The sequence below is a fragment of the Martes martes genome (genome assembly GCF_963455335.1).
Source record: "Martes martes genome assembly, chromosome: 8".
NCBI lineage: Eukaryota > Metazoa > Chordata > Mammalia > Carnivora > Mustelidae > Martes > Martes martes.
The window spans coordinates 20,925,332-20,951,224 of record NC_137895.1 but is presented as its reverse complement, the minus strand read 5'-3'; the positions used below and the strand labels follow the sequence as shown (position 1 = coordinate 20,951,224).

Below are 25,893 nucleotides of genomic sequence, written 5' to 3'. Positions count from 1 at the left end.
TATTATATATATTTATATGTATGTAAAGATGCGGATATAAGGAAAGAAAGTGGCAGCAGGATGTTGCTATAATTAGTAGTCAGGAAGGTCTTTTCTAAGGGTTTGATATTTGAACAGGAACCTAAATGGAATTACATATTTTTAACACAACAGAGCACATATTGTCTTTTTTTAAAGTTTATTTTCCCATGTCATTAAAAATTATATTAGCAATGGGACGCCTGGGTGGCTCAGTTGGTTAAGCATCTGACTCTTGATTGTAGCTCAGGTCATAATCTCAGGGTTGTGAAATCGAGCCCCTGTTAGGCTCTGTGCTAGGTATGGAGCCTGCTTAGAGTCTTTCTCTGCCTCTCCCCCTACCTCCTGTGTGCACATGCATGTGTTCTCACTTTCTCTCTCTCTCAAAAAAAAATAATAATTATATCAGTAAAAGTTTGTTGAAATATATGTATCCATCATATTGATGTACAATCATTTACTGGTTACTATGTTTGGATATTCAGGATGTTTCCTTTTTTGTTGTTGTTTTAAATAATGTCAAAACAAATATCTCTGCACATAAATTTTGTCTATATTTTTGGATTATTTTAATTATCTGAGAAAGATGCCACATTCATGATTTGTAAAGCATGGTTTAGCCTTAAGCCATTTTTATGCATAATATTAAGACAGAAGCTAGTTGTTACTTTATTTTACCATAAAACAAATAATTAAAATAAAGAAAAACTTTTTGGCCATACATACTGAAGTTACACACATATATACTCTATGACCCAGTGATTCCGCTACTTAGAATATACCCACTAGAAATGATGTGTATGTCCACCATATGGTTTAACTTTGGGGGCATAGACTGGAAGAATTTAGGGAAGCTTCTGGTAGGCGGAGGCAATGAATGTTCTACATCTTGATCTAGTTGTGATTACATGCATACCTGTGTGTGTGAAAATTCAAGTTAAACACTTAATTTGTACATTTTTTTTATTTTTTATTTTTTATTTTTTTTATTTTAATAAACACATAATGTATTTTTATCCCTAGGGGTACAGGTCTGTGAATCGCTAGGTTTACACATTTCACAGCACATACCTTCCCCAATGTCCATATCCCCACCACCCTAATTTGTACATTTTAAAGTGCACATTTCTAAGTTACACTGCAAGCAAGTTACTGTTGCTAAAATTATGCCAAATTAATACTTCCCCACTTTTTAATTTTGTCTTTTTACTTAAACCTCAAAACAGACAGACAATACATAAAGGACAGAGAAGCGGTAGAGAAGCTCCAGGAACCACTGCTTGATGTGCTCCAGAAGTTGTGTAAGATTTATCAGCCTGAAAATCCTCAACATTTTGCTTGTCTCCTGGGCCGTTTGACTGAGCTGCGGACATTTAATCATCACCACGCAGAGATGCTGATGTCCTGGAGAGTAAATGACCACAAGTTTACCCCACTTCTCTGCGAAATCTGGGATGTGCAGTGATGAACACTGCAGGGGCAACAGCATTTAGCTCTTGATTTTCCTCATAATATAAATCTTATGTACAACTTTCTTTTATTTCATTTGTACCTTGTCTCACACAAGAATTTTGACAAATATTTATGCAGTAATTACATAACTTCCACAGTTGTAAATATAGAGCTAGATAGGATGACTTTCTTTACATTGTATTTTATGAGGCTTCAGGGACTCTTTCATTCTAATTGGCATGCCCTGTTTGCCTAATTAAATTGATCACTCTTTACCTCTATCTGTTGAAATAGGCAAAATTTCATTTTGCTCTTTATCTTACCTTATTTGCGTACATTTTATCAAAGAGCTGGTTTCAATTTTGGCAATAAACTGAACATAATGGCAACAGGATTTTCTTCTGGAACAAAATGTGAGAAATATACAAACTCATTTCTTTAAATGGTGAATGACATCCTAATGGGCCTTGTGTGTATCTGGGAGGTGGGGTGGTAGGGTGGGTGAAGGGTAATTTACAAAAAGATAAACTCTCACAACACAAAGGGTGTTTTTCTTGTCCCTGGAGAAGTCCTGGTGAATATTCATTTATTTGTAATAGCCCTTGGATTGGTTCATTTTTTTTTGAAGTTCAAGGAGATAATATGCAGAAAAGTTAATGATTCTCACATAAAGCATTTCCTCAAGCAAACCCTCTCACAGGCAGTTAGAGTCTTGAAGCAGCATTTTCAAATGCAGACAACTCCCTTGATGGGATATTCTCTTTTCTCTCTTAAAAGTATTCGCTATTGGCTTCAGTGTTTATAATTAATCTCTCTCTCTCTCTCTCTCTTTTTTTTGGTTTGTTTTGTTTTTGGAAAACAAACCTACAGCTGGCTGCACAGCTGTTGTATACTTCCCCCAAAGCAGGAATTTAGTTCATTTCCTTCATTCATTGTTATACTGTTGCATTCTTCTCCCCATTAGTCTTTGGTGAATAAGATAAAATACCCTCTGTATGTAATGGACTTATATGTTCCCTTCTCCTGGAATCAGACAAAATGGAGCTAGCTAAGCATGCAAAAAGGTTTTTTTGTATTAAAATATTAGAGCAACCCCAAAGTCCTAAATATAGTAAAAAAGGGAATAAGGTGAAGCTAGCCTTAATTGTATTCCACTTGATAGAGAGGTAGACTTGAGTCCTCACTAATTACAAGATGCCTAAAGGGACACGGTAACTGCCTGGAGGGGTTTACAAAGAAGTGCAGAGGCAAGTTCTGTGGGGTCACTCTCATGGAGGACGTGACATTTCCCTTGGGCTTGGAAGGGTATCTAAGACTTGGATCAGGGTGAGAGGAAAGGGGATTCAAGGTGAAAGGGGTAGCAGGAGCAAAAGCAGAGGCTGGTGAATTGTGCAACTGTTGAAAAGGAACAAATAATCTGGAGAGAGACAACCCTTAGCACAATCCTTCCTGACCCTCAGTTTCGCCAGCGTGAGATGAAGATACCAGCAACCACCATCTCTAGGGATTGAGCTAATGAATGAAAAGTGGGAAGTTGCAGGCCCACCAAGGGAAGTTGCAGGCCCACCAAGGGAGAGGGGTGGTAAAGAAAGGACTCTTCAGACGGAGAAATCAATTTCTGAATGCCTGAAGGAGGAGATCTAGTTTGAGGAACTGAATGTGGGTCGGTGTTGCCCAGATTATAAACCATCTGTAGGGAAATTGATGGGAATTGAGTTGGAACTGAGGGGGCGCTGTAGACACAACTAGGAGTTTACAGCGTAGGTGTGGATTTATTCACATAGTGAAGACCTTATAATAGGAAATAATATGCTTCTTATGTGGAAAACTGTGATAAAATTAGAAATATATATATAGGCTCTTTGTCCCCAGTTCCTGACACAGAGGTTCTAAAGCCTTTGGAATTTCGTGATAGGGGTGAAAGGAGCATCTTTTGTTATTCATAACAAGCTCCTTTCAACTGGGCCTGAGTTTATACTAACAAGGTGATGGGGGTGGGACTATGGATGCTTCAGCATGGGGGGTGATTGCTAGAGTCATCAACCCTGTGATTAGAGAGCTGGAACTTTCAGCCCCATTCCCAGAATCTGAGGAAAAAAGATGATCCCAGAGATGGAGGTCAGTCACCAATGGCCAAGTATTTAATCAAATAATGCCTATGTAATGGATCTTCCATAAAAACACCTAAATGATGGGTTTGGAGAACTTCTGGGTTGATGAACACATTGAGGTGCTGGGAGGGCAGTGTGCTGGAGAGAGCGTGGAAGCTCACGTCCTCTCCCCCACCCCCACACCTTACCCCATGCCTCTTCCATTTGGCTATTACTGAGTTGTACCCTTTATAATAAACCAGTAACAGTAAGTAAACTGTTTCCTTGAGTTCTATGAACCATACTAGCAAATTATCAAAATTGAGGAGGGGGTCATTTGTAAAGACCTTATTTCCAAATAAGGTCACATTCTGAGATTCCAGATGGACATGAATTTTGGGGAGAGGGGACAGTATTCAATCCATTACATAGATATAACACTTCACTATTAATTACAACTGTTGTTATAAAGTTCCATAACATTGAATTACTTATACATTATATTTGTTAATGTAAATCTGTAACATTTCTTTAAGATAAGCTTAGTATTGTTTTTTTTTTTTAAAGGTTTTATTTATTTACTTGACAGAGAGAGATCACAAGTAGGCAGAGAGTCAGGGGGAAGCAGGCTCTCCGCTCAGCAGGGATGCTGAGGCAGATGCGGGGCTCGATCCCAGGACCCTGAGATCATGACCTGAGCCGAAGGCAGCGGCTTAATCCACTGAGGCACCCAGGCACCCCAGCTTAGTATTGTTTTTAATGTAGTTGGCTCTCAGTAGGTTATTGGCTGAATGAGTAGTTTAGTTAATTATGAATTAATCAAGCCCTCTGTTGCCCCCAAGTTTTATCCAATACTTCACACAAGGTATAATCCATAGACTGACACTCAGTAATGTCAAGACATTAAATGCAACAGCAGCAGCAGCCACAAAATGGAGAACAAAACAACTAATAAACCCATCAGAAGCAAAAAAAATCAATCAATCAATCAATCAATCAAGAACTATTTCTTTTTTTAATTCCAGTATACTTAACATACAGTGTTATATTAGTTTCAGAGTGCAATATAGTGATTCAATTCTATATATTACTCAGTGCTCCTCAAGAATAGTATATTCTTAAACCCCTTTACCTCTTTCACCCAACCCCCCACAAACCTGTCCTTTGGTAACCATTAGTTTGTTCTCACAGTTAAAGAATCTGTTTTTTGGGTTGTTTCTTTTCTTTCTTTCTTTTTTTTTTTTAAAGATTTTTTACTTATTTATTTGACAGGCAGAGATCACAAGTAGGCAGAGAGGCAGGCAGAGAGAGAGGAGGAAGCAGGCTCCCTGCTCAGCAGAGAGCCCGATGCGGGGCTCGATCCTAGGACGCTGGGATCATGACCTGAGCCGAAGGCAGAGGCCTTAACCCACTGAGCCACCCAGGCGCCCCTGGTTTGTTTCTTTTTAATTTGTTCATTTGTTTTCTTAAATTCCACATATGAGTGAAATCATCTGATAGTTGTCTTTTCTCTGACTTATTTTACTTAGCGTTATACTGTCTAGATCCATCCATGTTGTTGCAAATGGCAAGATTTCATTCTTTCTTACGGATGAGTAATATTCCACTGTGTGTGTGTGCGTGTGTGTGTACGTGTGTGCGTGTGTGTGTATAATCTACCTACCTATTTATCTATCTTCTATCATCTATCACATTCTTCTTTATCCATTCATCTATTGATGGACACTGGGCAGCTTCCATAAATTGGCTATTATAAATAATGCGGCAATAAACATAGGGGTGGATATATCTTTTCAAATTAGTGTTTTTGTATTCTTTGAGTAAATCTCCAGTAGTGTAATTACTGTATCATATGGTGGTTATATTTTTAATTTTTTAAAGAACCTCCATATTATTTCCACAGGGGCTTCACCAGTTTGCATTCCCACTAACAGTGCATGAGAATTCCTTTTTCTCTACACCTTTGCCAACACTTCTTGCCTCTTGTATTTCTTGCGGTTCTTTGCATTTTTCACCTTAGCCATTTTTTTTTTTTTTTTTTTAAGAGAGGGGGCTTTGGGTGAGGAGTTAGGGAGAGGGAGAAAGAATCTTAAGCAGGCTCCACACCCAGCATGGAGCCTGATGCATGATCTCAACCCCTGAGATTATGACCTGAGCCAAAATCATGAGTTGGATGCTTAACCAACTGAGCCACTCAGACACCACAACTTCAGCCATTCTGATAGGTGTGAGGTGATATCTCATTGTGGTCTTGCATTTCCCTGATGATGAGTGATGTTGAACATCTTTTCATGTGTCTGTTGGCCACCTGTATGCCTTCTTTGGAGAAATGTCTGTTCATGTCTTCTCCCCATTTTTAATTGGATTATTTTTTTGGTGTTGAGTTGTATACATTCTTTATATACTAACCCTTTATCAGATATGTCATTTGCAAATATCTTCTCCAATTTCATGTGTTACCTTTTAGTTTTATTGCTTCCTTCACTGTGCAGAAGCTTTTTATTTTGATGTAGTCCCAATAGTTTATTTTTGTTTTCCTTGCCTCAGGACATAAATCTAGAAAAATATTGCTGTGGCCAATGTAAGAAAAATTACTGCCTGTTCTTTCTTCTAGAAGTCTTATGGTTTCAGGTCTCTCATTTAAGTCCTTAATACATTTTGGGTTTATTTTTGTAACTACGGTATGTTTTAAGCAATAGAGCATTCTTGCAGGGCTGTGAAAAAGCCAAATCATATCTCTACATCGAAGGGGTATATGATTTTGAGAGGCTCTTCTGTCTGATTTGTCAGATAAGTGATTATTCCTAATGTAATAACTTAATATTTAGATTTCCAGGCATGGTGCTTTCTTAAAATAGGGGCACATCTTCACAATTCTGGCAAAGCCGTAACTAATAGACTTTATCATCTGATGAAAACAGGCTGGTGAAACTTGCTCTGCATGTTGCAACCGTGGCAATTTCAAGTAAAGTAAGAACCTCTAAAATATAGCTATTAACCTAACCACCAATTAGAAAACCTACACATGAAAGTAGATTTCACCTCATTAGGTGGAACCCTCAATTACTAATTGTAGTGTTAAAATCAAGATAGGTAAGATGGTGAGTGCACTTAAGGAGTGGGGTACTAACCGGGAACTAATGTAAAAATGAGGTTAAGAAAGCAACAAGAGAACTTTCTTATTTATAATACAGAAGGGAAAAGCAACAAGAATCAAAGAATTTAGAAGGAACTCCTCACCCAATGTACACATTTAACCAGTGAGGGATATGGACTTAAAGAAAAGTGATTTGCTTGGACTTTTTGGTTGCAGATTCACTTTCCTCCTGTCTTGTATCTTTATAAGGTACAGAAGTTACCAAGACAAACTACATAGACAATGAGAATAAAAAGAAAGCAAGCATAAAATGCCTTGCTGTCAAAGTTTCAGTAAATAGTTCAGAAATATTAGGTGGGGTGTGTGTGCGTGTGTGTGTGTGTGTTGTGTGTGTGTGAGAGAGAGAGAGAGAGAGAGAGAGTGTTTATATACATATATAAGTATAGCATCTTTCAATTTTTAATAAGTGGTATTCAAATATTTAGGCACATAGTATGCATGTAAGAAAAAATTGTTAACTAATGACTCATCAAACAACTCTTAAATTTCTGTAGAGAAGCGTACAGATTTTGATATTAGTAAAGCCCAATGTAAAGCTACAACTCCACTTTGAAATTTGTCTATATGAATATGACAAATTGTCCTTAGTTTTAAACAGAAACACTATAAAACATATATTTATTTGAACAATAGGTAAAAATTGATTTATTGTAGCCAAGGGCACCAAAGGCTTCTGGGACCAACTGCAGTAAAAAAGGAAGGCCCACTATAGGGCTTCAGGTTCAATTACCATTTATATGTCAAGTTTTGGATGACCATCTTATCTACCCACCTCAGAATGTAAACTCTGTGAGAACAGGACCCTTTGTGCAGGATAGAGTCTGGTGTGGGGCACGTACTCAATAATATTTGTTGAATTAACTTCTCAAATCTGTATTTCCTGCACCAACCAATTAAACCCCTCGGAGCCCCTCTACCTGCATGTTCCTCTCACGCTTCAACCTGAACACACCGCAAACCAAAGTGTAGTTTTCTTTTCCAATGGTGGTTTTCCTTGTGTTCCTTAGATTGGCACCATTATCACATGCTTACTAAGTCCAGATAAGTCAGCTTCTCAGGTTATCTCCAGAGACTGTTTCCTCTCCAACCGTTTTGAATTTAGTTTAGGTAATTGTTAAATTCTAGTTTTTGGAATTGTTGCCAATCTCACTCCATTCTTCAAAAATCCTTGAAAAAAAATTTTTTTTCTAAAACACACCATCATATCATTCCCTTTTTATAACCAAACCCAAGTGACTGCAAGAAAAATTCTGAACTCCTCAGCACCTACCAGACCTTTCATCTGTGCCTACTCTTTCAGCTTGATCTACCTCCCAATCTCCAGTCTTTAGTCTTTCAAGAACTACTATTCCCAGAACATTCCAGGTGCTCTCACATCTCTGGAACCATGTGTTCTCTTTGCCTGGAAAAGGCTCCTTATTCCCAATTATCCTTGCTTTTGTCAGATTCCTTTTTTTTTTTTTAAATTTTTTAAAGATTTTATTTATTTATTTGACAGAGAGAGATCACAGTAGACAGAGGGGCAGGCAGAGAGAGAGAGAGAGGGAAGCAGGCTCCCCGCCGAGCAGAGAGCCCGATGTGGGACTCAATCCCAGGACCCTGAGATCATGACCTGAGCCGAAGGCAGCGGCTTAACCCACTGAGCCACCCAGGCACCCCACTTTTGTCAGATTCCTAATCAACCTTCAAAACTCAGCTCCTTTCAAACCTCTGACCATCACCTTCCAAGACTGTTAGGTGTTCCCTCCTTTGCAGACCTCCATTAAACCTTAACCAAGGTATTCAGCACTTTGAAGGGAGGCATTGTCTTCTTCATTTTAGTCTCCTCAGCAATGCAGCAGCAGAATCTCATTTTTTAAAAAGATTTTATTTATTTGATAGAGCAAGCACAAGTAGGGGGAACAGCAGGCAGAGGAAGAAGGAGGAGGAGTCTCCCCACTGAACAGGGACCCCCACATGTGGCTTGATCCCACGACCTTGGGATCATGACCTGAGTCAAAGGCAGACGCTTAAGGACGGAGCCACTCAGGCGCCCCATCCTCATTGATTTTGATGAGTGAATGAAGGAATAAATTCTAGAGAGAGAGAACATCATTCCACATCAACGCCCTCATTTTACAGATGGGAAGCTGAGGGCCAGAGAAGTGACACGATCTGACCAAATCGAACTAGGAGGGAAGGGTCTGGGCCTCCAGGCTTTTGACTACTGCCCCACCCCCCCCCCCCAACAATTAACAAGTCACATGACAGTTACAGTTATCAGAGACCTTTTCATTGCTACACTTAAGTCCAGTCCCTGCTCGATTTCAACCCTCCGAGCTAGTAAGCATCCCTCATTGTGATGAGGTTAATATTTTTACCCCCCTCTCCCCCGTCTCTTGTTTCCTGAAGTAAGAGCCAACATCCTGTTTGCTTCCAGTTGTGGCCGGGAGCTCTCCATCTTTCAACACCACACCTCACAGGAAAAGGGACCTCTCTCGGGAAGGTTTCTGCTTAGGACTCCTATTCCTATGGGTGACAGTTTGTCTCCGGAAACCGTGGCGCCCGCACTACAGCCGGATCTCCAGTGGCTTACAGTTGGGAGGGGCTCTTCACAGATCTGGGTACGACTCGGCAACACCCTTGCACTCTACCCGGCAACTCTCCAAGATGTTTACAAGCGAGGTTGATTCACCTCTTCTGCCCATCGGGACAAATTTCCGGGCTGTTGATGTCGCCGGGGTGCCAGATGGGGGGGACCTCCTTCGTGACCAAGCCACTTCCCTTTCCCATGAAAAGCGGGGCTGGCCACCAGACTTGGAAGGCTCCAGGGCGTGGAAGGCTGGGCGGCCCGGCTGACTGAAGCGCGCGCGCGGGTCGCGTGCACTCCGCGGCCTGGGGCGGGGCCTCCAGCCACGCCCTCCCTCCGCTTTCTGATTGGTCCTTTCGAAACAGGCGGCGAACCGCGGCGAGACCCGAGAACCAGGCGGAGGCAGCGGCGGTTGGTCAGGGGCGTGCCGACTTCGCACAGAATGAACCGAGATGTCACCCGGCAGGGAGAAGTGACCATCCCGCGCCTGGGCGGGTGAGTACTTCCCTGTTTGCTTTCTCTTTTCCTCGCGAGCCTTTCCTCGCCTTATTGGGGCTGTCGCGCCTCAATCTGCGGGCTCGAGGACCCCCGCCGCTCCGCCGAGTCGAAGCGCTGGTTTGGTTGGATCGCTCCGCGGAATCCAAGACGCTCTGCGATTGGCCCGCCGCGGGAGCCGCGTCCTCTGATTGGTCCCTGGGGCTGTCAAGGTGACGTTTTGCCAGCCCTGTCTTGCCCACCTTGGTGCGGCGCGAGGGGCAACAGGTGTGCAGGGCGGGGGGCGCAGCAGGTGCGGACGTAGTAGGTTGGGGAAGAGGTATCAAGCCCTTACTGGTCTGCTTTAGAAAACGAGAGGGAGATCAGAACCTGAAGCTAGTTGAAGGTCTCTAGGGGCACCCTTATCCTCAAGCGCCTAGCGCATATAGGGTCACTTGATTCCTCAACACCACCCTTTGGAAGAATTAATAAAGTCACAGACCTTGGAAAGAGAACGACACAGACGGTCATTTTCTCGTCTGGCAAAGTTTACAGCCTCGTTCCTATTTGTTCTCTCCTGTCCGGGCAGGGCTTTGCTTTCCCAGCTGCATCCTTTAGTTTAGAGGGCTGCCTTGCGGGGTAAAAGGAAGGGAAGGCTTGTAGATTGCCCTGGAAATCTGAGGGAAGCTCTTGGAAGGTGTCCTTCCTCACGCAGTCACTCCTGGTTCCTAACTAATCTTTTCAAGTTGAATTTTACGGATTTAAGAGTGCTGTGGGGGGAAAAAAAAAAAAAAAAAGAGTGCTGTGGTATGCATGGCGGAGTTGCTGATCCAGTCCTTAAGTGAAGAGATGGGTTTTTGCAGGCACAGTCCAAGTTACACTTTGGGTTTTGTTTTGCTCGCGTGAAGAGCGCTGATAACTACTTTATCAGAAGATAAGCAGTTGGTGAGCTACTATGTGATCACATTTCTTGGGATTTAAATTATTAGGAATTGGAATTCCAGCCACCTCAGATTTTCTTTGGGAGGAGATTGGGTTGGATTTGAATGAAAAAGTGGAAACTGGTGAGAATCTTCTAGCATATATTCTGATATAAATTGTCTGATTCATCTGTTTCAAAAATTCATTAACGGCTTTGGATAGTAGGTGTCTGCTATTTTGACATTATTGAATTAAAAGTAATATTTCTTTTTAACATAGCAAAGTTGCTAAGCTTGCAGGTTCTGAAATCAGGCTTTACCATGGGTATGACCTTAGGCAAGTTTTTTAATTTTTCTAAGCCTAAATTTCCTAATCTGTAAAAAAAAGTTAACAATAGCTCCTACCTTATTGATGGGAGGACTGTCATGAGGATTAAATGAAATAAATAATCCACGTAAATAGTTTAGTACGGTGCCTGAGATATAGCTATTATTATTTCTTGCTATTTAATTTGGACTAAAAGTTTCAAGCTACACCCAAAGGACTGAGAGGCACAGCAGGTAAAGGTAGTGCTGAAGACAGTGATGAGTTTTTATTCACTGATTAATTTAATACCTGTAAGCACTAAAAATAGTAATTGTTGCTATATATCAAACACATTATTACCTAGATGGTGCTACGTGTTTTAGGTGCTTTACTTATCTTAATGTTAAACCTCTTAGTAATCCTGTAATGTTGTTGGTGTAATCTGCACGTTATAGGTGAGGAAACTTAAGCTCAGAGAAAGTAAATAACCTACTGAGTCCACTCAGAATTCAGTCCACCCCGTTTTTTGTGTGTGTCACACTACCCTTCATTTATATTCCTGGTGTTACATAACTTCTCTGCACAGAGTTGTTTGTATAGCCCAGGTTCATTTCTGCCATGTATAGTTTTATTTTTGAATATTTCATAATAAAAAAAATAGTAAGAAATAATTTGTGATGGTAGATCAAAGTGTGTGATAAGAGAAGAATGTCAGCAACATACATGCTATTACTAAAAACTAAATGAGTCTAATGGTATTTGGAGAATTGACCAGTTCAGAAGTAATGTTTCCTAATTTGTATTTTCCCATTTAGCTTTGGTGTATTCACTATATTTTTACTATGCAGCACTCTTCTATTATCCCCTCCCCATCCCCCTGTAAATCTCAAGTTTAGAGTTAAGAAAGTTCAGTTATTTCAATAATTTTTCTCAAGCCGACTGTTGAGAAGGGAAGTAAAGGATTAAGGTTAATATGTATTGTTATAGTTTACTTTGAGTAACATGTCCATGTATGTCTGTGTTTATGTGTTTTATTTCCTTATTACCTATTGCTTTCTATACTTTGATATCAGATACACCTTTACATACCTAAAGAACCATGTCATGTACATAGAATTTGAGAGAATAGGAAACTTGAGTCTGTCAGTAAGTTTATCTCACTTCCAGTTTCACAATTTTTAATCAAAATTTAACTGCCATAAAGAAATGCCTCGGAAGGCATGTTTACAGGTTTACACGATAAGGCAGTCATTGCATTTGTATTTCTTTAGTGTTTCTCCTTCTAAAAATACAAATGTTATTACATTGTTACATAGTAGGTTGTTTTAACAGAAAGTTGCCATTTATTTTATCAATAAATTACTAATTTCTAAAGAACTAGAATGTAATAAAATGTAGCATATGCAGAAAACATTAATTTCATCTTTGATGTTGAAAGCATCTTAGGAATTTATAGTACTATGACCATTAGTCATATGGTAGATATTGCTGAAGTGCTGACTGATGGAAATTTCTGCCCACTATCACACAACATATACTTTTCTGTAACAGTATACAGTTAACTATGGTTGAAGAGCTCACTTTATGTAGTTTCAAACATAATGACTTTTTTTTCCCCTGATGGGTGACATGTTACAATTTTGGATCCTAAAAATAAAATTGGCTGTTGAAAAACTTGTTTGACTGTGTTCAGAAGTTGTTCTTTTTTATACCCTCCCTCCCCCAATTTAGAAAACATTGTGATCCCAATAACATAATTATACATGCTGTTCTGCAGGTTGCTTTTTCATCTTTTCATATCAGTAGATATAGCTATTATTTTTTCAAGTGGCTGAATAAATCCACTGTATGAATGTATGACGACTTATTTGAGCAGTTTCTTGTTAATAGATACTTTATGTTGTTTTTACATTTCTTTATATTAGTGTTTGTGTATGGGTATGTTTTCCATAGAGTCTTTTAGTTTATCATATATAAAGGCAAAGTGTTTTAAGTTCTTTAAAAATTTTTTGATGAATGAATAGTTCTATTGAACATAAAATTATTTAGGTTGAATCTCTATGAAATATTGCAAAAGGAAAATTTCAAATAGAAAAGCAAAGACTCCCAACAAATGAGTAGTCTTTATAATTTTGCAAATAACATGTGATGTTTTTATGAAGCTGTAAGAATCTTATTTCTTTCTCTTGAAAAATCTTTATCTGCTTTGGAAGCTGCATTTTCCTTTAATGAGTATACCACAGATTTACTTCATTATTGTTTCATATTCCCTTTAGTGATAAATGAAACATTTACTGTATTTAGGAGTAATTCTGGTACGAATTTTAGCACTAATTTCTACACAGTAGTAGAAGTAGAGAATGTTCCCCCTATAAGGGTCTTATTTTAGAAAGTATAGAGTAACATAAAAGCATATATTGCTGTGTAACCTAAATTAGGGAGGGAGTTTGGGAGGTGTTTCTTTAAAATTTTTTTAAATAGAGGAATTGAATCTGAAATAGGTAGGAATGAGTCTGGAAGAAAGGAGGAGGAAGATTGTTGCATGTAGATAGATCATCGGGCAAAGTCCCAGAGATGAAAGAGCATGCTTGGAGGGTCTAAAAGAAGTTCATTTCGGCTGGAGTGTGAGGGTCTAGAGAAGAGACTAGAGGGGATTTATCAGGCTTTGTTAGCTTTGTTGAGGAGTTGGGGCTTTATCCTGAAGGCATTGGAGGGTCATTAAGGGTTTTAAGTAGGGAAGGAGAAAGGTATCCTCAGATGAGGGTTTCTGAAGGATCAATCTGGCTGCAGCACATGAAGAACAGGTTGGAGGCTTACAAAGCTGGGTGAGGGTGACTGTTTGGAAGCTGTTTCAGTAAACCTAGAGAGAGGGGTGATGATGACTTGAATTAGCGGGGTGGCCATAGATATTGAAGAGGAAATTTAGAGGTAGAAGCAACAAAGATGTGGTCACTATTTTAACTGAGGAATGCAAGGCCTCAGTGAAGGTGTGGGAGAGGAAGGAATTATGGATAATCTATTTAACTTGGTGACTGTTGGTGCTATTCCCTGAAATAATAAACATAGGAAGCCTTTGTAAATATGTAAATGAGTGAGGAAATGAATAAGTAATCTCAGTTATACAAAGGCAGGGCCATTTGATGATAGTGGTGATGATGATGATGATGATGAGATGATGATAGAGAACACATAGCACAATGGGTTTTACCTACAAATTTTGCATTGTTTGTTTGTTTGGTTGGTTGGTTTTATTTATCTTTTAGCATACTATATAGATTGGTGCCATTTTTCTCATTGCTTTAATATGTTGGATCACTATATCTTCCAGTCATGTTCTGGGTGCATATTGCTTTCTTGGGGCCAAATATCTTGACCCTCTGGGCACAGCTTCCTTTCTCCACTATTACTTTCCTATTACTGCTGAAACAGATTACCACAACTGTAGTGGTTGCAAACAACACAAATTTGTTATCTTGTGGTTTGGGAGGTCACGAATCTGAAATGAGCTAAAAAAAAAGATGTTATTAGGGCTTCCTTCTTTCTGGAGGCTCCAGGGGGAAGTCCCATTTCTTTCCCCTGTCCAGCTCTGAGAGGGCACCTGTGTTCCTTGTCTCCTCCTTCCATCTTTAAAGCTGACAGTGATGCTACTCAAATCTATTTCTCTACTTCTTTGACTTTTCTTCTTCCCTCTTTTTAAAAATATATTTTTATTGAGATACAGTTGACATGTCACATATTAGTTTCAGATGTACAACATACATGCTTGATATTTGTATATATTGTAAAATGATCACCATGAAAAATCTAGCTAGCATCCATCCCCATACATAGTTATAATTTTTTTTCTTGTGATGGGGACCTTCACATCTCCATGATTTATAAACTGTAGGTTTGTACCCTTTGAACCCCTTCACCCATTTTGCCCACCCCCTAATTCCTACCTCTGGCAACCACCAATCTGTTCTCTTTATCTATCAGCTTGGTTGGTTTGTTTGTTTAGATCCCACATATAAGTGAGATCATATGGTATTTGTCTTTCCCTATCTGACTTATTTCACCTAGCATAATGCCCTTAAGTCCTTCTATATTGTCACAAATGGCAAGAGTTCATTCATTTTTATGGCTGAGTAATATTCCATTGTATTCATACACCACTTCTTTATCCATTTGTCTGTCAGTGGACACTTAGGTTGTTTCTGTATCTTGGCTATTGTAAACAATGCTGTAGTGAACTTGGGGATGCATATAGCTTTTCAAATCAGTGTTTTCATTTTCTTTGAATAAATACCCAGAAGTGAAATTGTTGGATCACATAGTAGTTCTGTTTTTCATTTTTTGAGGAACCTTCATACTGTTTTTCATAGTGGCTGCATAAATTTGCATTCCACTAATAGTGCAGGAGGTTTCCCTTTTCTCTACATCCTCACCAACACTTGTTATTTCTTGGCTTTTTGGTAAGTCATTCTGACAGGTGTAAGGTGATACCTCATTGTAGTTTTGATTTGCATTCCTTGATGATTAATGATTTTGAGCATCTTTCCATGTATCTGTGGCCATCTGTATGTCTACTATGGACAAATATCTATTCAGGTCCTCTGTCCATTTTTTTAATTAACATATAATGTATTATTTGCTTCAAGGGTACAGATCTGTGAATCATCAGTCTTACATAATTCATAGCACTCACCATAGCACATATCGTCCCCAATGTCCATAACCCAGCCATCCTATCCTTCCCACCCCACAGGCCCCAGCAACCCTCAGTTCTCTGTCCATTTTTTAGTCAGATTGTTTTGCTACTGAGTTGAGTTGGATATTAACTCCTTATCACATAAAAGATATGCAAATATTTTGTCCTATTCTGTTGGTTGCTTTTTCATTTGTTGATGGTTTACTTTCTTGTGCATCAGCTTTTTAGTTTGTGTAGTCCCACTTATTTATTTTGGCTTTTGTTGCCTTTGCCTTGGGAATTTGATCCAAAAAATCATCTCTAAGACTGATGTCAAGGAGCTTACCACCTATGTTTTCTTCTAAGAGTTTTATGGTTTCGGGTCTCACATTCAAATTCAAGTCTTTAATCCATTTTGAGTTAATTTTTGTGTGTGGTATAAGATGATGGTCCAGTTTCATTCTTTTGCATGTGGTTGTCCAGTTTTCCCAATGCATTTATTGAAGAGACTGTCCATTTGCTATAACATATTTTACGCTCCTTTGTTATACATTGATCATAAATGTGTGGGTTTATTTATGGATTCTCTAATTTTTTCCATTGATTTATGTATTTGTTTTCATGCCAGTACCATGCTGTGTGTTTTTAAAAGATTTTATTTATTTGAGAGAGAGAGAGAGACAGAGAATGAGCAAGCATGTAAATTTTAGGATTGTTCTGCTCTGTTTCTGTGAAAAATGCCACTGGAATCTTGAGAGAGATTGCACTGAATATGTAGATTGCTTTGGGTAATATGGACATTTTAATTGATTCTTCCAGTTGAAGAGCATGGAATATCTTTTCATATATTTGCATCTTTTTCAATTTCTTTCATCAATGTCTTACAATTTTCAGTTTGTACAGGTCTTTTACCTTCTTGGTTAAATTTATTCCCGGGTATTTTATTCTTTTTGATGTAACTCTAAATGGCATTATTTTCTAAATTTCTTCTTCTGATAATTTGTTATTAGTGTATAGAAGCAATAGATTTCTATGTATTGATTTTTAAATCCTATGGCTTTACTGAATTCATTTGTTAGTTCTAAGATTTTTTGGTGGTCTTTAGGATGTTTTATATATAATATCATGTAATGTGTAAATAATGACAGTTTTACTTCTTCCTTTCTAATTTGGATACTTTTCTTTTTCTTGTCTAATTGTTTGACCATGACTGCCAAATACTATGTTGCATAAAAGTGGTGAGAGTTGGCATCCATTTCTTGTTCCTGATCTTAGAGGAAAGATATACAGCTTTTGACCACATGATGTTAGCTGTGGGGTTGTCATATATGGCCTTTATTATGTTAAATTATGTTCCCTCTGTAACAACTCTGTTGAGAATCTGTCTCATAAATTGGTGTTGAATTTTGTTAAATGTTATTTCTATATCTATTGAGCTGATCATTTGTTTTTTATTTTGTTAACATGGTATATCATGTTGAATGCTTTGTGGGTTTGAACCATCCTTGCATTCCTGAATAAATCCCACTTGATCATGGTATATGATCCCTTTAATGTATGGTTGAATTCAGTTTGCTAATATTTTGTTGAGCATTTTTGCATCTGTGTTCATCAGGAATTTTGGCCATGGCATTCCTCTTACATAGACTCTTGTGATTTTTTTGACCTACCAAGATAATCACTCATCCCAAAGTCTTTAATTTACTCAATCTGCAATGCCCATTTTGCCCACAAAGTAGTGTATTCACAGGTTCTGGGGATTAGGATGTAAACATTTTGGGGAACCATTCTGTCTACCACAAATAGAGTTCATTAAAGATGGGATAAAATTGTACTTGTTCACTGAGGCATAAGTTCCTAAGTAGCTCATTGCTTCCAGAATCCATGCCCCTCGGCACAGCTATTCTATGCTTTTCACTTGGACCCTCTGCCTATACACCATTCTTTTTTTTTTTTTTCTTAGTGATTCCTTTGGTTATCAGGCATCTCACTTGACCTGCTGGTACTTTGACTAGTAACCATTGTACATACTCCATCTTGGACATGCTGGCTGAGAGGCAAAATAATTTATCAGTTCATGTCACATGAAAATAATAAAGAATACCAAAAATTTAAAAAAAAAAAAAAAGGTCTCCCAATAGATACGTGTCTATGATTTCGCTGGTTCCAAGCTGCTGTCACATTTTGTTCCACGATAGAAACACTGTGGAGAAGAGAGACAACCCATTTTTTCCTAGAGATTTACCAAAAGTGTTTCTTAAACTTTAGGCTTGAATACTCTTTCAATACTGCTTCTAGCAGTAGTCCAGGAACTTACAATATAGTTGGCAAAGCAATGCACAGAAATAACACAAGATGGTATGAACTAGTGTAAAGACAAGATATTGGGGAAATGCTATGTGAATTCAAGAGCTAAAGATAGAATCAGAAGTAATTCAGGCCAGTCAGGAAGGGCTACTGGGAGGAGGTTAATCAAACAAATTATAAGCCTGGGTTAGTTAAGATGATGAAGAATCTTTTCAACTATTCTTTATCTATCTCCTATGCTAACTCCTTCTCAGGACTAATACTGGATTTTCTCAGTTTTTTCTCTTGTTCTTAAGCCCTTATTACTGCTTTCTCCATTTCTTTCTCAAGACAGAAGAAGAATTATCTCATTCTTCTTAATAGCTTTACCTCCCAAGTATTTTCCAACAATTTCTACCTTCTCTTAAATTTTCTTCTCAGCTCTAGATTAGTATTACCATCTGCCAGACAAACACTTCCATTAGAATGTCTTTAAAGTCTTCTCAAATTAAATATGATCAAAACACAGTGCTTTTGACCTGCCTGTATTGTGTTTCCTGCCTCGATTTGTTCACACTCTTATCATCCTCACCTCAATAAATGCTCCCACTATGTATTTGCTCATTTGCTTAAGTCAGAAACCTGGGAGTCACTTTTGACATTTCACTCTGCCCTTACATCCCTCGCTTCCACCCCTCATCTCTAACCATTACCAGGTCTTGGTTCTGACTAAAGTGGGTATCAACTCCATCCACTTCTCTAAAGTGGAGATAATGTCACTGTTCTAGTTCACTCACTTTGTCACTGAACTACTGCAGTCCTGCAGATTTCCTAACTCTTCCTCTGCCAGGCTCCTCTCCATCTCTTTACCTGTGTGCTCCCATTTCCTATATGGTCTCACTGTTTCTACCCTCTCTATGGCTCCTTCTTTCATTGTTTCCCCTGGTTCTTTTCCCCACATCTCTAGCCACTCCCCTTTCTGTTTCTTTTCCCCTTTCTCTGTTAAACCCATCACTATTTCACTGCCGTGTTCCACTCTCCCCCTCAAAGAGCTCTTTTGAAACTCGGAATTAGATTGTCTCTCCCTTGGTTAAAGCTCTCCCATGGCTTCTCACTGCACCTAGAATAAAATCTAATTTCTTCAGGAGGCCTAGTGGGGTGGGGCTGCTGCCTAACTTTTCAGCCCCCTCCCAAGCCACACATTGTCCTTGCTGCAGCCATGCCTGCTTCTTTCAGTTCTAGGAATATGCCACGTTCTCTCCTCAGAGTCTTCGCAAAAATTATTCTCTGTACTTAGAACTCTTCCTCTCATTCCCTGACTCTTACCATTCTTCACATTCATGTTTTCCCTTCAGCTAAACCATTTCTAAGCATTCGATCTAAGTCTAAGGTAGGCCCTGCTGTTTCCTTCCCCATTTTTTCCTTCAAAGTAAAATGATCAAGATTTAACTCTGTGTATTCATTTGTGTGGTTGCTTTTTAAAAATTTCCCGACTGGTGTATTAGTTCCATAAGAGCAGTCACATGTCTGTTACGTTCATTACTGTGTCTCTTGGTTGTGGTCCTAGTTCATTAAAGAGGAAGAGTAAATGCTTGTTGAATCAATGCATGAGTGTTCACCCCATGGAAAAGCAGACTGAACAGTGATGTAGCCACGGAAGTGAACAAAACTGAGGGAGGACAACGAGGAGACAGACTGAATGGAGCAAAGGGCTGATGTTAGATAAGTTCCTGAAGACTTGTATTCTAGCAAAGAGAACTGTGAGTCACAAATTCATATCTGAGTATCCTCCCCATGATGACATGGCTATTTTAAAGCTTTTGCTTTCGCTTATAACTATATTTATTTATTAGTAAAAGAAGCTTCCCATATTATGTTTAATGATTTCTAGGTATTACTAGCCTTATCTCTTTTTAATTTGGTAAGTTATATTAAATGAACTATAATCATGTTTTGTCAAAATATTAATCATATCAACTCATTTGTTAAGTGGTAATTATGTGTCAGGTACTACATGTGTGTCATCTCATTTAGTTGTTATAATAACCATGTGGAGGAGGTGGTGGTATCCCATTTTACAGATGAGAATACTGAGAATCAGAAAAGTTAAGCACCCCAAGGTCATATAGCTAATGTGCTGGACCTGGAATTCAAACCAGATGTGTCTGCTACTTTCTACTACCAGAGCTGGTGCTTTTATGATGTGTTATTTTAGTACATATTTAAAAAAATGAAATATCTTTGGTATGACTATAGCATTTCTATTTTCCCTATTAGGCAATTAGGAAATATTTAGCCCAAACTTTAAAGCTAAGAAAGTACCCCCCACCCTGAAAAAAATCTGGATATCTTCTACGATTGTTTTTCTAAATGAAGCATTAAAAAATGATGAAATGGTTTTTGACATACAGAAAGGCATACAGACTAGTATAATAACACCTGTGTTCTCACCATTTATCTTGAAATAAAATCTTACCAGTGCAGTTGAAAGGCTTCTGGGCATTTCTTCCCAGTCTCATTTTTCTCCCACTCCTCAACAGTAAGCATTATCCCACTATCCCAATTTTGGCATTTATCGTATCCCTGAAGTTTATGTATTTTGGCAATAATCTGGTGTCTGAGTGCTAAATGTGGTATGATGGCAGTTAATGGCATTTTTTTCTTGAAAAAACTTGCCTTGTTTCTTTGCTTTTTTGTCATTTTTTTCCAAACTCCCCCTCCCCCTTTTGTACCAGGAATGTACTATTCCACTTTATGCTCTCCCGTCATATCTTATAATGTGGGTGGGGGATAAAAATGTACTCAGTTTCAAAGCCTACAGCTGTGGGAAGAAGGATCTGTTCAACAGGTTGGCATTTTCTGCCATCATGATTTTACGTTAAATTGGTATGAAGAGGCTAACCGTAAATGATCTTGAGGACCTCATGACTGAAACTGTTTCTAAGATGAGTGGGTTAGGTCCAAATCCTGTTCAGGTTTCAGGTGGGTGAGTGAGTGCCTTTTGCGTTTCTGATTTCCTCGGACTGTAAAAGTTTAGTTCTCTTCCTTTAAGATCTCTGTATAAATTCCTGGTCTTGTGAATGATTCCCAGCAGGGTTATAGTATAGTTTGGTCAAATCAGAGATCTTTTTGCCCAAATCTAAGGGAAAAGACTTCCTCAAGTTGTCAAAGAATTGAAATAGGCTCCTCCCAAAAGAGAGAAAGACAAAAGCAAAACAAAATAAAGGCAATAATTTGCTGATTAAAATGCAGCTCCAAAAATGGAGTGTTGCTGATTCATCATATTTGGTTTATGTGAGAAAAATAGAGACTGAGACTTTTAGGGAAGGATAGAAAAGAGGAAAATAGGTAGTAACAAAATGAGTGGGAGGTAAGAATTGTGATTGTGGTGCAGACTCGGGATAGGGGTAACTGTAGAAGATTAAATACCTGAGGACACAAAATGGTTTAGAAAAAGAATAGTAAATGATTAGAAAATATCAATAACTGGCTCTTAGGATCTGGAACATGATGAGTACTCATTAATTAATTGATTCACTGATACGATCTCATCAGTTTATAGAAGTTTCCCAATAAAAGCATGTATTTGTATATGTGATAGTTTTTCATATATGAAGTTACATTATTGCCTATTTGAGTACAATTTATTAGAAGATTTCTTTTTAAAGGTAATACAGATGGTTATATTTTTGTCATCCTAAAAGTAGTTCTTTGTATTACACAAGAAGAATGCTTTGAAAAATATGTATAAAAAAGACTCTTCTGCTAAAGCTCAAGTGACTGAAGGTTGTGCACAAATTCTTCATTTCTTTCGTAAAACCAATTTTGTTGGATTTTCCATAAAATGCAACTACGAAACATTTTTGTGATAGCTTCTTTGTGAATGTGTCACTGTTCTTGATTTGCACACGCCTTATAATTTAGGCCTTCTTTTGTTTTGGGTTGGCAGTTCCAACTGTTAAAGCTCTTGTCTGATTATGTGGGACTCCTTATTTTAATGGGAGCAGCTTCTTTGCTGCATTTTTAAAAAATAGTCTCGGAAGCTTCTTACTGTGGATCTTTGTTGAGGACAAAGAATTATTTATGCCAAAGGAAAATGTATTCCCCACTGAATTAGCTCGTGGGAAGCATAACAAGCTCATTAGTAATGCTCAATTGTACTTTGGCCTTTTGCTATGGTAGAGAGAAGGAAAAATGACATCAAAAAGGACATTCTGCTGTCCTTTGCCTTCCCGCAAAGAAAACGTGATGTAATATTAGACTTTTCAGTTAGATTTAGCTCAAGTTCAACTTTGGTACCAGAAGAAATGTTCCTGAAAGGAAAGTCGTATGTGTAGTTGATACTGTGCATGAGGTATGTTTGGCAAAACTTAGAGGAGAAAGTAACTTTTTCTTGGAAATTGACAACATTATAGACCATTTTAATTTTTTTATAATGTTTTAATGGTAGTTAATAATAAAAAATAGACTAGTATATTATGCTGCCATAAGCAATAAAAAATCCTAGGTTTTATATAGTCTCTTTTATTCTGAGTGTTTTTAAGCTCTTCACCTTTTTTCCCTCTAAAATTACATTAAATAATTGTATTAACCTAATTAATTAAAATTGTATTTTTTTTTCAATAGATTTCAAAAATAGTACTTGGAGTTAAAATTGCTGTTTCTTTTTTTTGTCTTTAGTATTTTATGTAGAAAACACCTTATGAAAAATTATTATGGGAAGGCATTGAGTATTGTTTTATAGTTAAAGTTGATATCTGTCTTTACTACCTTGTTGTCTGGCAGAAGAGGCTAATGGCTAAGCTTGTGAATTTCTGCAAAGTCCAGATGAATTTTTATGATCTCTTTATAAAAATCAGATGAGAGATACTTGACTTCCGTATTAGTTGTTGTGCTGTTGGTGTTTGCGTTATAGTTTACATTATGTTTACAGGGGAAATATTGGGGAGACTTTTATATGTGCTAAGTTTTATTGTCAGTTTTATTTTTCTAGCCAGATGCTTCCAGAATTACCTTGATATTAGGCCAGAAACTGTTTCAGGTTTTCCTCTTTTAAATGAGGAATACTTTCATAAGTGAGAAGCTAGGAGTGATTATTGATTTCTTCTATAGTCACACTGTTCTAAATAGAAGAAAAAGTTTTAAGTTTTCAGTCAAATAGGAGACTAAAGCAGATTCCTTAAAATTTGGGGGTTGGGGAGTAGGAAAGCTACCATTTTTTGCATATTAATGTTTTGTTCTATTTTCAGAAAAGCAATTTCATTTCAATATAGATGACCATGCAACCTGCAACTCAAGTAAGTGTTTTTCTTGGGAAAATATGTATTTAAATCATGAGATAATAATTATGTGAGGTTATATAAAATTATAATAATTAGAATATTAGAATTATCCCCAAATGTTTTTACTGTACTAGTTCTTTTAAGCATGAAATTTTAATAACAGAAATGACTATATTTTAACTTTCTAGTTCTGAAAAGACTTTAAGCTTTCACTTATACAAATTATAAGAGTCAAAAATTCCTTAATCTCAGGAAACAAACTGAGGGTTGCTGGGGAGTGTGGGGGTAGGTATAGGGTGGCTGGGTTATGGACATTGGGGAGGGTATGTGCTATGGTGAGTGCTGTAAACTGTGTAAGACTGATGATTCACAGACCTGTACCCCTGCAGCAAATAATACATTATATGTTAATAAAATTTTTTAAAAAGTCAAAAATTCCTTAGAATTGGTGTGTCCACTCTACTACCCTGGGAAGAGAATTGGAACATTTTATAATGTTCCTCTCCTTACAATTTAGTATGTATTTGTAATTAAAAGAGTTCTCAATGAAAACAATTATAAATTATTTTAGATAATTAAGCCTGTGCTCTGTAATGCCTATAAATGACCAGACATTAAAACTTAAAATTTAAAGTGTTTTTTTGCTTGTTTATTTGTTTTGGGTGAGGGGAAGCAAGATGGAGATAATTAGACAAACCAGAATAATCTTACATTTGAATGATTTCCAGAATTGGTATTTGCTATATTACTCTTATATTCTTTTAAAAGTTTTCTTTTGATAGAATTAGAATATGCTTGAATCTTAATTTAAAGATAAAAATCACATTGAAATCTACCTATAAAGATGCTGATAATAAAATTTGCTTTGTGAAGTGAGAACTTCAGAATCAATCATTTCCGGTTCTGGTTCTGCCAACTCTGTAAGATTCTGAAAGTTTATTTTACCTCTGTATCCTCACCTCCAAGGTGAGGTCGTTGTTCAGGAAATCAATGGAATCGATGAGAGAACATGAGCAAAGTACCTACTAGAATGTACGTTGCATAGTAGACACTTAAGTAGTTTAATCGTATCTTTGGTATAACCAAACTCTTCACATATAAAACTGGAGATTATACCTATGTCATGAAACTCTTCCTTCCTTCCTTCCTTCCTTCCTTCCTTCCTTTCTTTTTCTTTCGAAAGAATGCTTATCAAGATGACAGTGGTGAAGACTAAAGATGATTTATTTATCAAATGTTAACAACAATTCTGAATATGATCCTGCTTATACTCCCTCCTATGTGTGCTATGCAGCTGTATTAATAAAGAGTTCTATTATAGTCTTTCCCTTTTGGGACTTGGGAGTCCATGGCTGTCTCCCAAAAGGTCTTATGCTTGCTCTTTGGGTCCTCTCAAATCCCCATTGAGTATGCTCAAAACTCCTTTATTACTCAAAACTATTTTTTATCCAATTATTTTGATTTGTTCTCTTTTTATCTAAGTCTCAGAAATGTCATCAGTTTCATGTTAATTATATTTTCTTGATTCTTTATTGGGTGCTTTTTATAATTGCTGTATTGACAATGTTTTTCTCATTCTACTCTGTCATTAATATTTTCTTAGCTTGGTGATTTTTCTTTATAGTTTTGTTTTATAGTTCCATGAAACCTTCTCTGATCTAGAGTCTATAGATCCATCTTTATTAATTCTTTTCTAAGAGTACTTTTGACATCTGGTCATGGATGTTTTTGCTTCTCTCTCTGATGAGTGTGAAAACTTTGTAGGATTTTCATCTCTTTCTCTGCTAATTATATTAGACCGTTGTGTAGTTATTCATAAGTGCCTCTTGGAGAGGAGACATTCAGTAGATAGCTTATCAGCTGATTTCTTGTTAATTTAATACATTAAGATCTTCCTTGCTCCCCTTTTTTTATATCATTCATTCTGATTAGTAAATAAACATACAGTCTAAAAAAATCAATGAACAATTGTTCCTGATCTCTTTTGGGTCATACATAGTCCCCTTTGAGAATCTGACAAAAAGCTATGAACTGAGAAAAGGCCCATTTGTGTATAGGCAAAAAAGTTTGCCTAATTGTAAGTTAAGTTTTTGTACGTACTCAAGTTCATCTATATATTGCCTGTGGATTAGCAATCTTTGCAATATGACAGCTTTCACATGTTTGAGGACAACATTTATACATACAGTTTTTGCTATTATCATCTAAATTTTAACAACATGAATATGCTATTGACTAGCCCAAGTTATTACTGTCTTTTTTTGGCAAGAATAGGAGAAATCCAAGTACTCTTTTCCCTAATGTGGCAAGAAATTAGAATGGCTTCTGTTAATGTTAGCCTCTTCATTTTCACAAACAATTTTTTCCAAAACCACCCTTCTAACTGTATCACATCCTTCCTTGACAAACATTTGCAACTGCTCTGCCTTTTTTCAGCTCAGCCAAATTGTTAAAAGACAAATAACATTCTATTTGCTATAAAATATCTTCAACTGTAAGATGCATCTTGATTTTGATGTTGCAAAGAGTCATTTGCTAATGTCCTCAATTATTTAACAAATATTTAACTGAATACCATGTGCTAACAGAAATAAGACATACTTATGAAAGGAAGATTTAAGTAGTAAATCTTTGCTATACTCCCTTTGAAATAATTTTAAGAGAATTCA

General features: G+C 37.5%; 2 protein-coding genes across 9 annotated transcripts in view; both read left to right on the top strand.

Moving 5' to 3' along the window:
* NR1H4 (nuclear receptor subfamily 1 group H member 4) overlaps positions 1 to 1,859 on the top strand; it is a 66,881-nt gene extending 65,022 nt beyond the window's left edge. For all 8 annotated transcript variants that reach the window (XM_080810328.1, XM_080810325.1, XM_080810330.1 and 5 more), the window contains one exon: positions 1,245 to 1,859. In XM_080810328.1, coding sequence (XP_080666454.1) covers positions 1,245 to 1,483 — 239 coding nt within the window. In that variant the 3' untranslated portion in view covers positions 1,484 to 1,859. The remainder of the gene's footprint in view (positions 1 to 1,244) is intronic.
* A 7,862-nt stretch (positions 1,860 to 9,721) lies between these two features.
* GAS2L3 (growth arrest specific 2 like 3) overlaps positions 9,722 to 25,893 on the top strand; it is a 36,082-nt gene continuing 19,910 nt past the window's right edge. The window contains exons 1-2 of the mRNA XM_080811923.1: positions 9,722 to 9,781; positions 23,192 to 23,239. Of these exons, the coding sequence (XP_080668049.1) occupies positions 23,216 to 23,239 (24 nt within the window). The 5' untranslated portion in view covers positions 9,722 to 9,781; positions 23,192 to 23,215. The remainder of the gene's footprint in view (positions 9,782 to 23,191; positions 23,240 to 25,893) is intronic.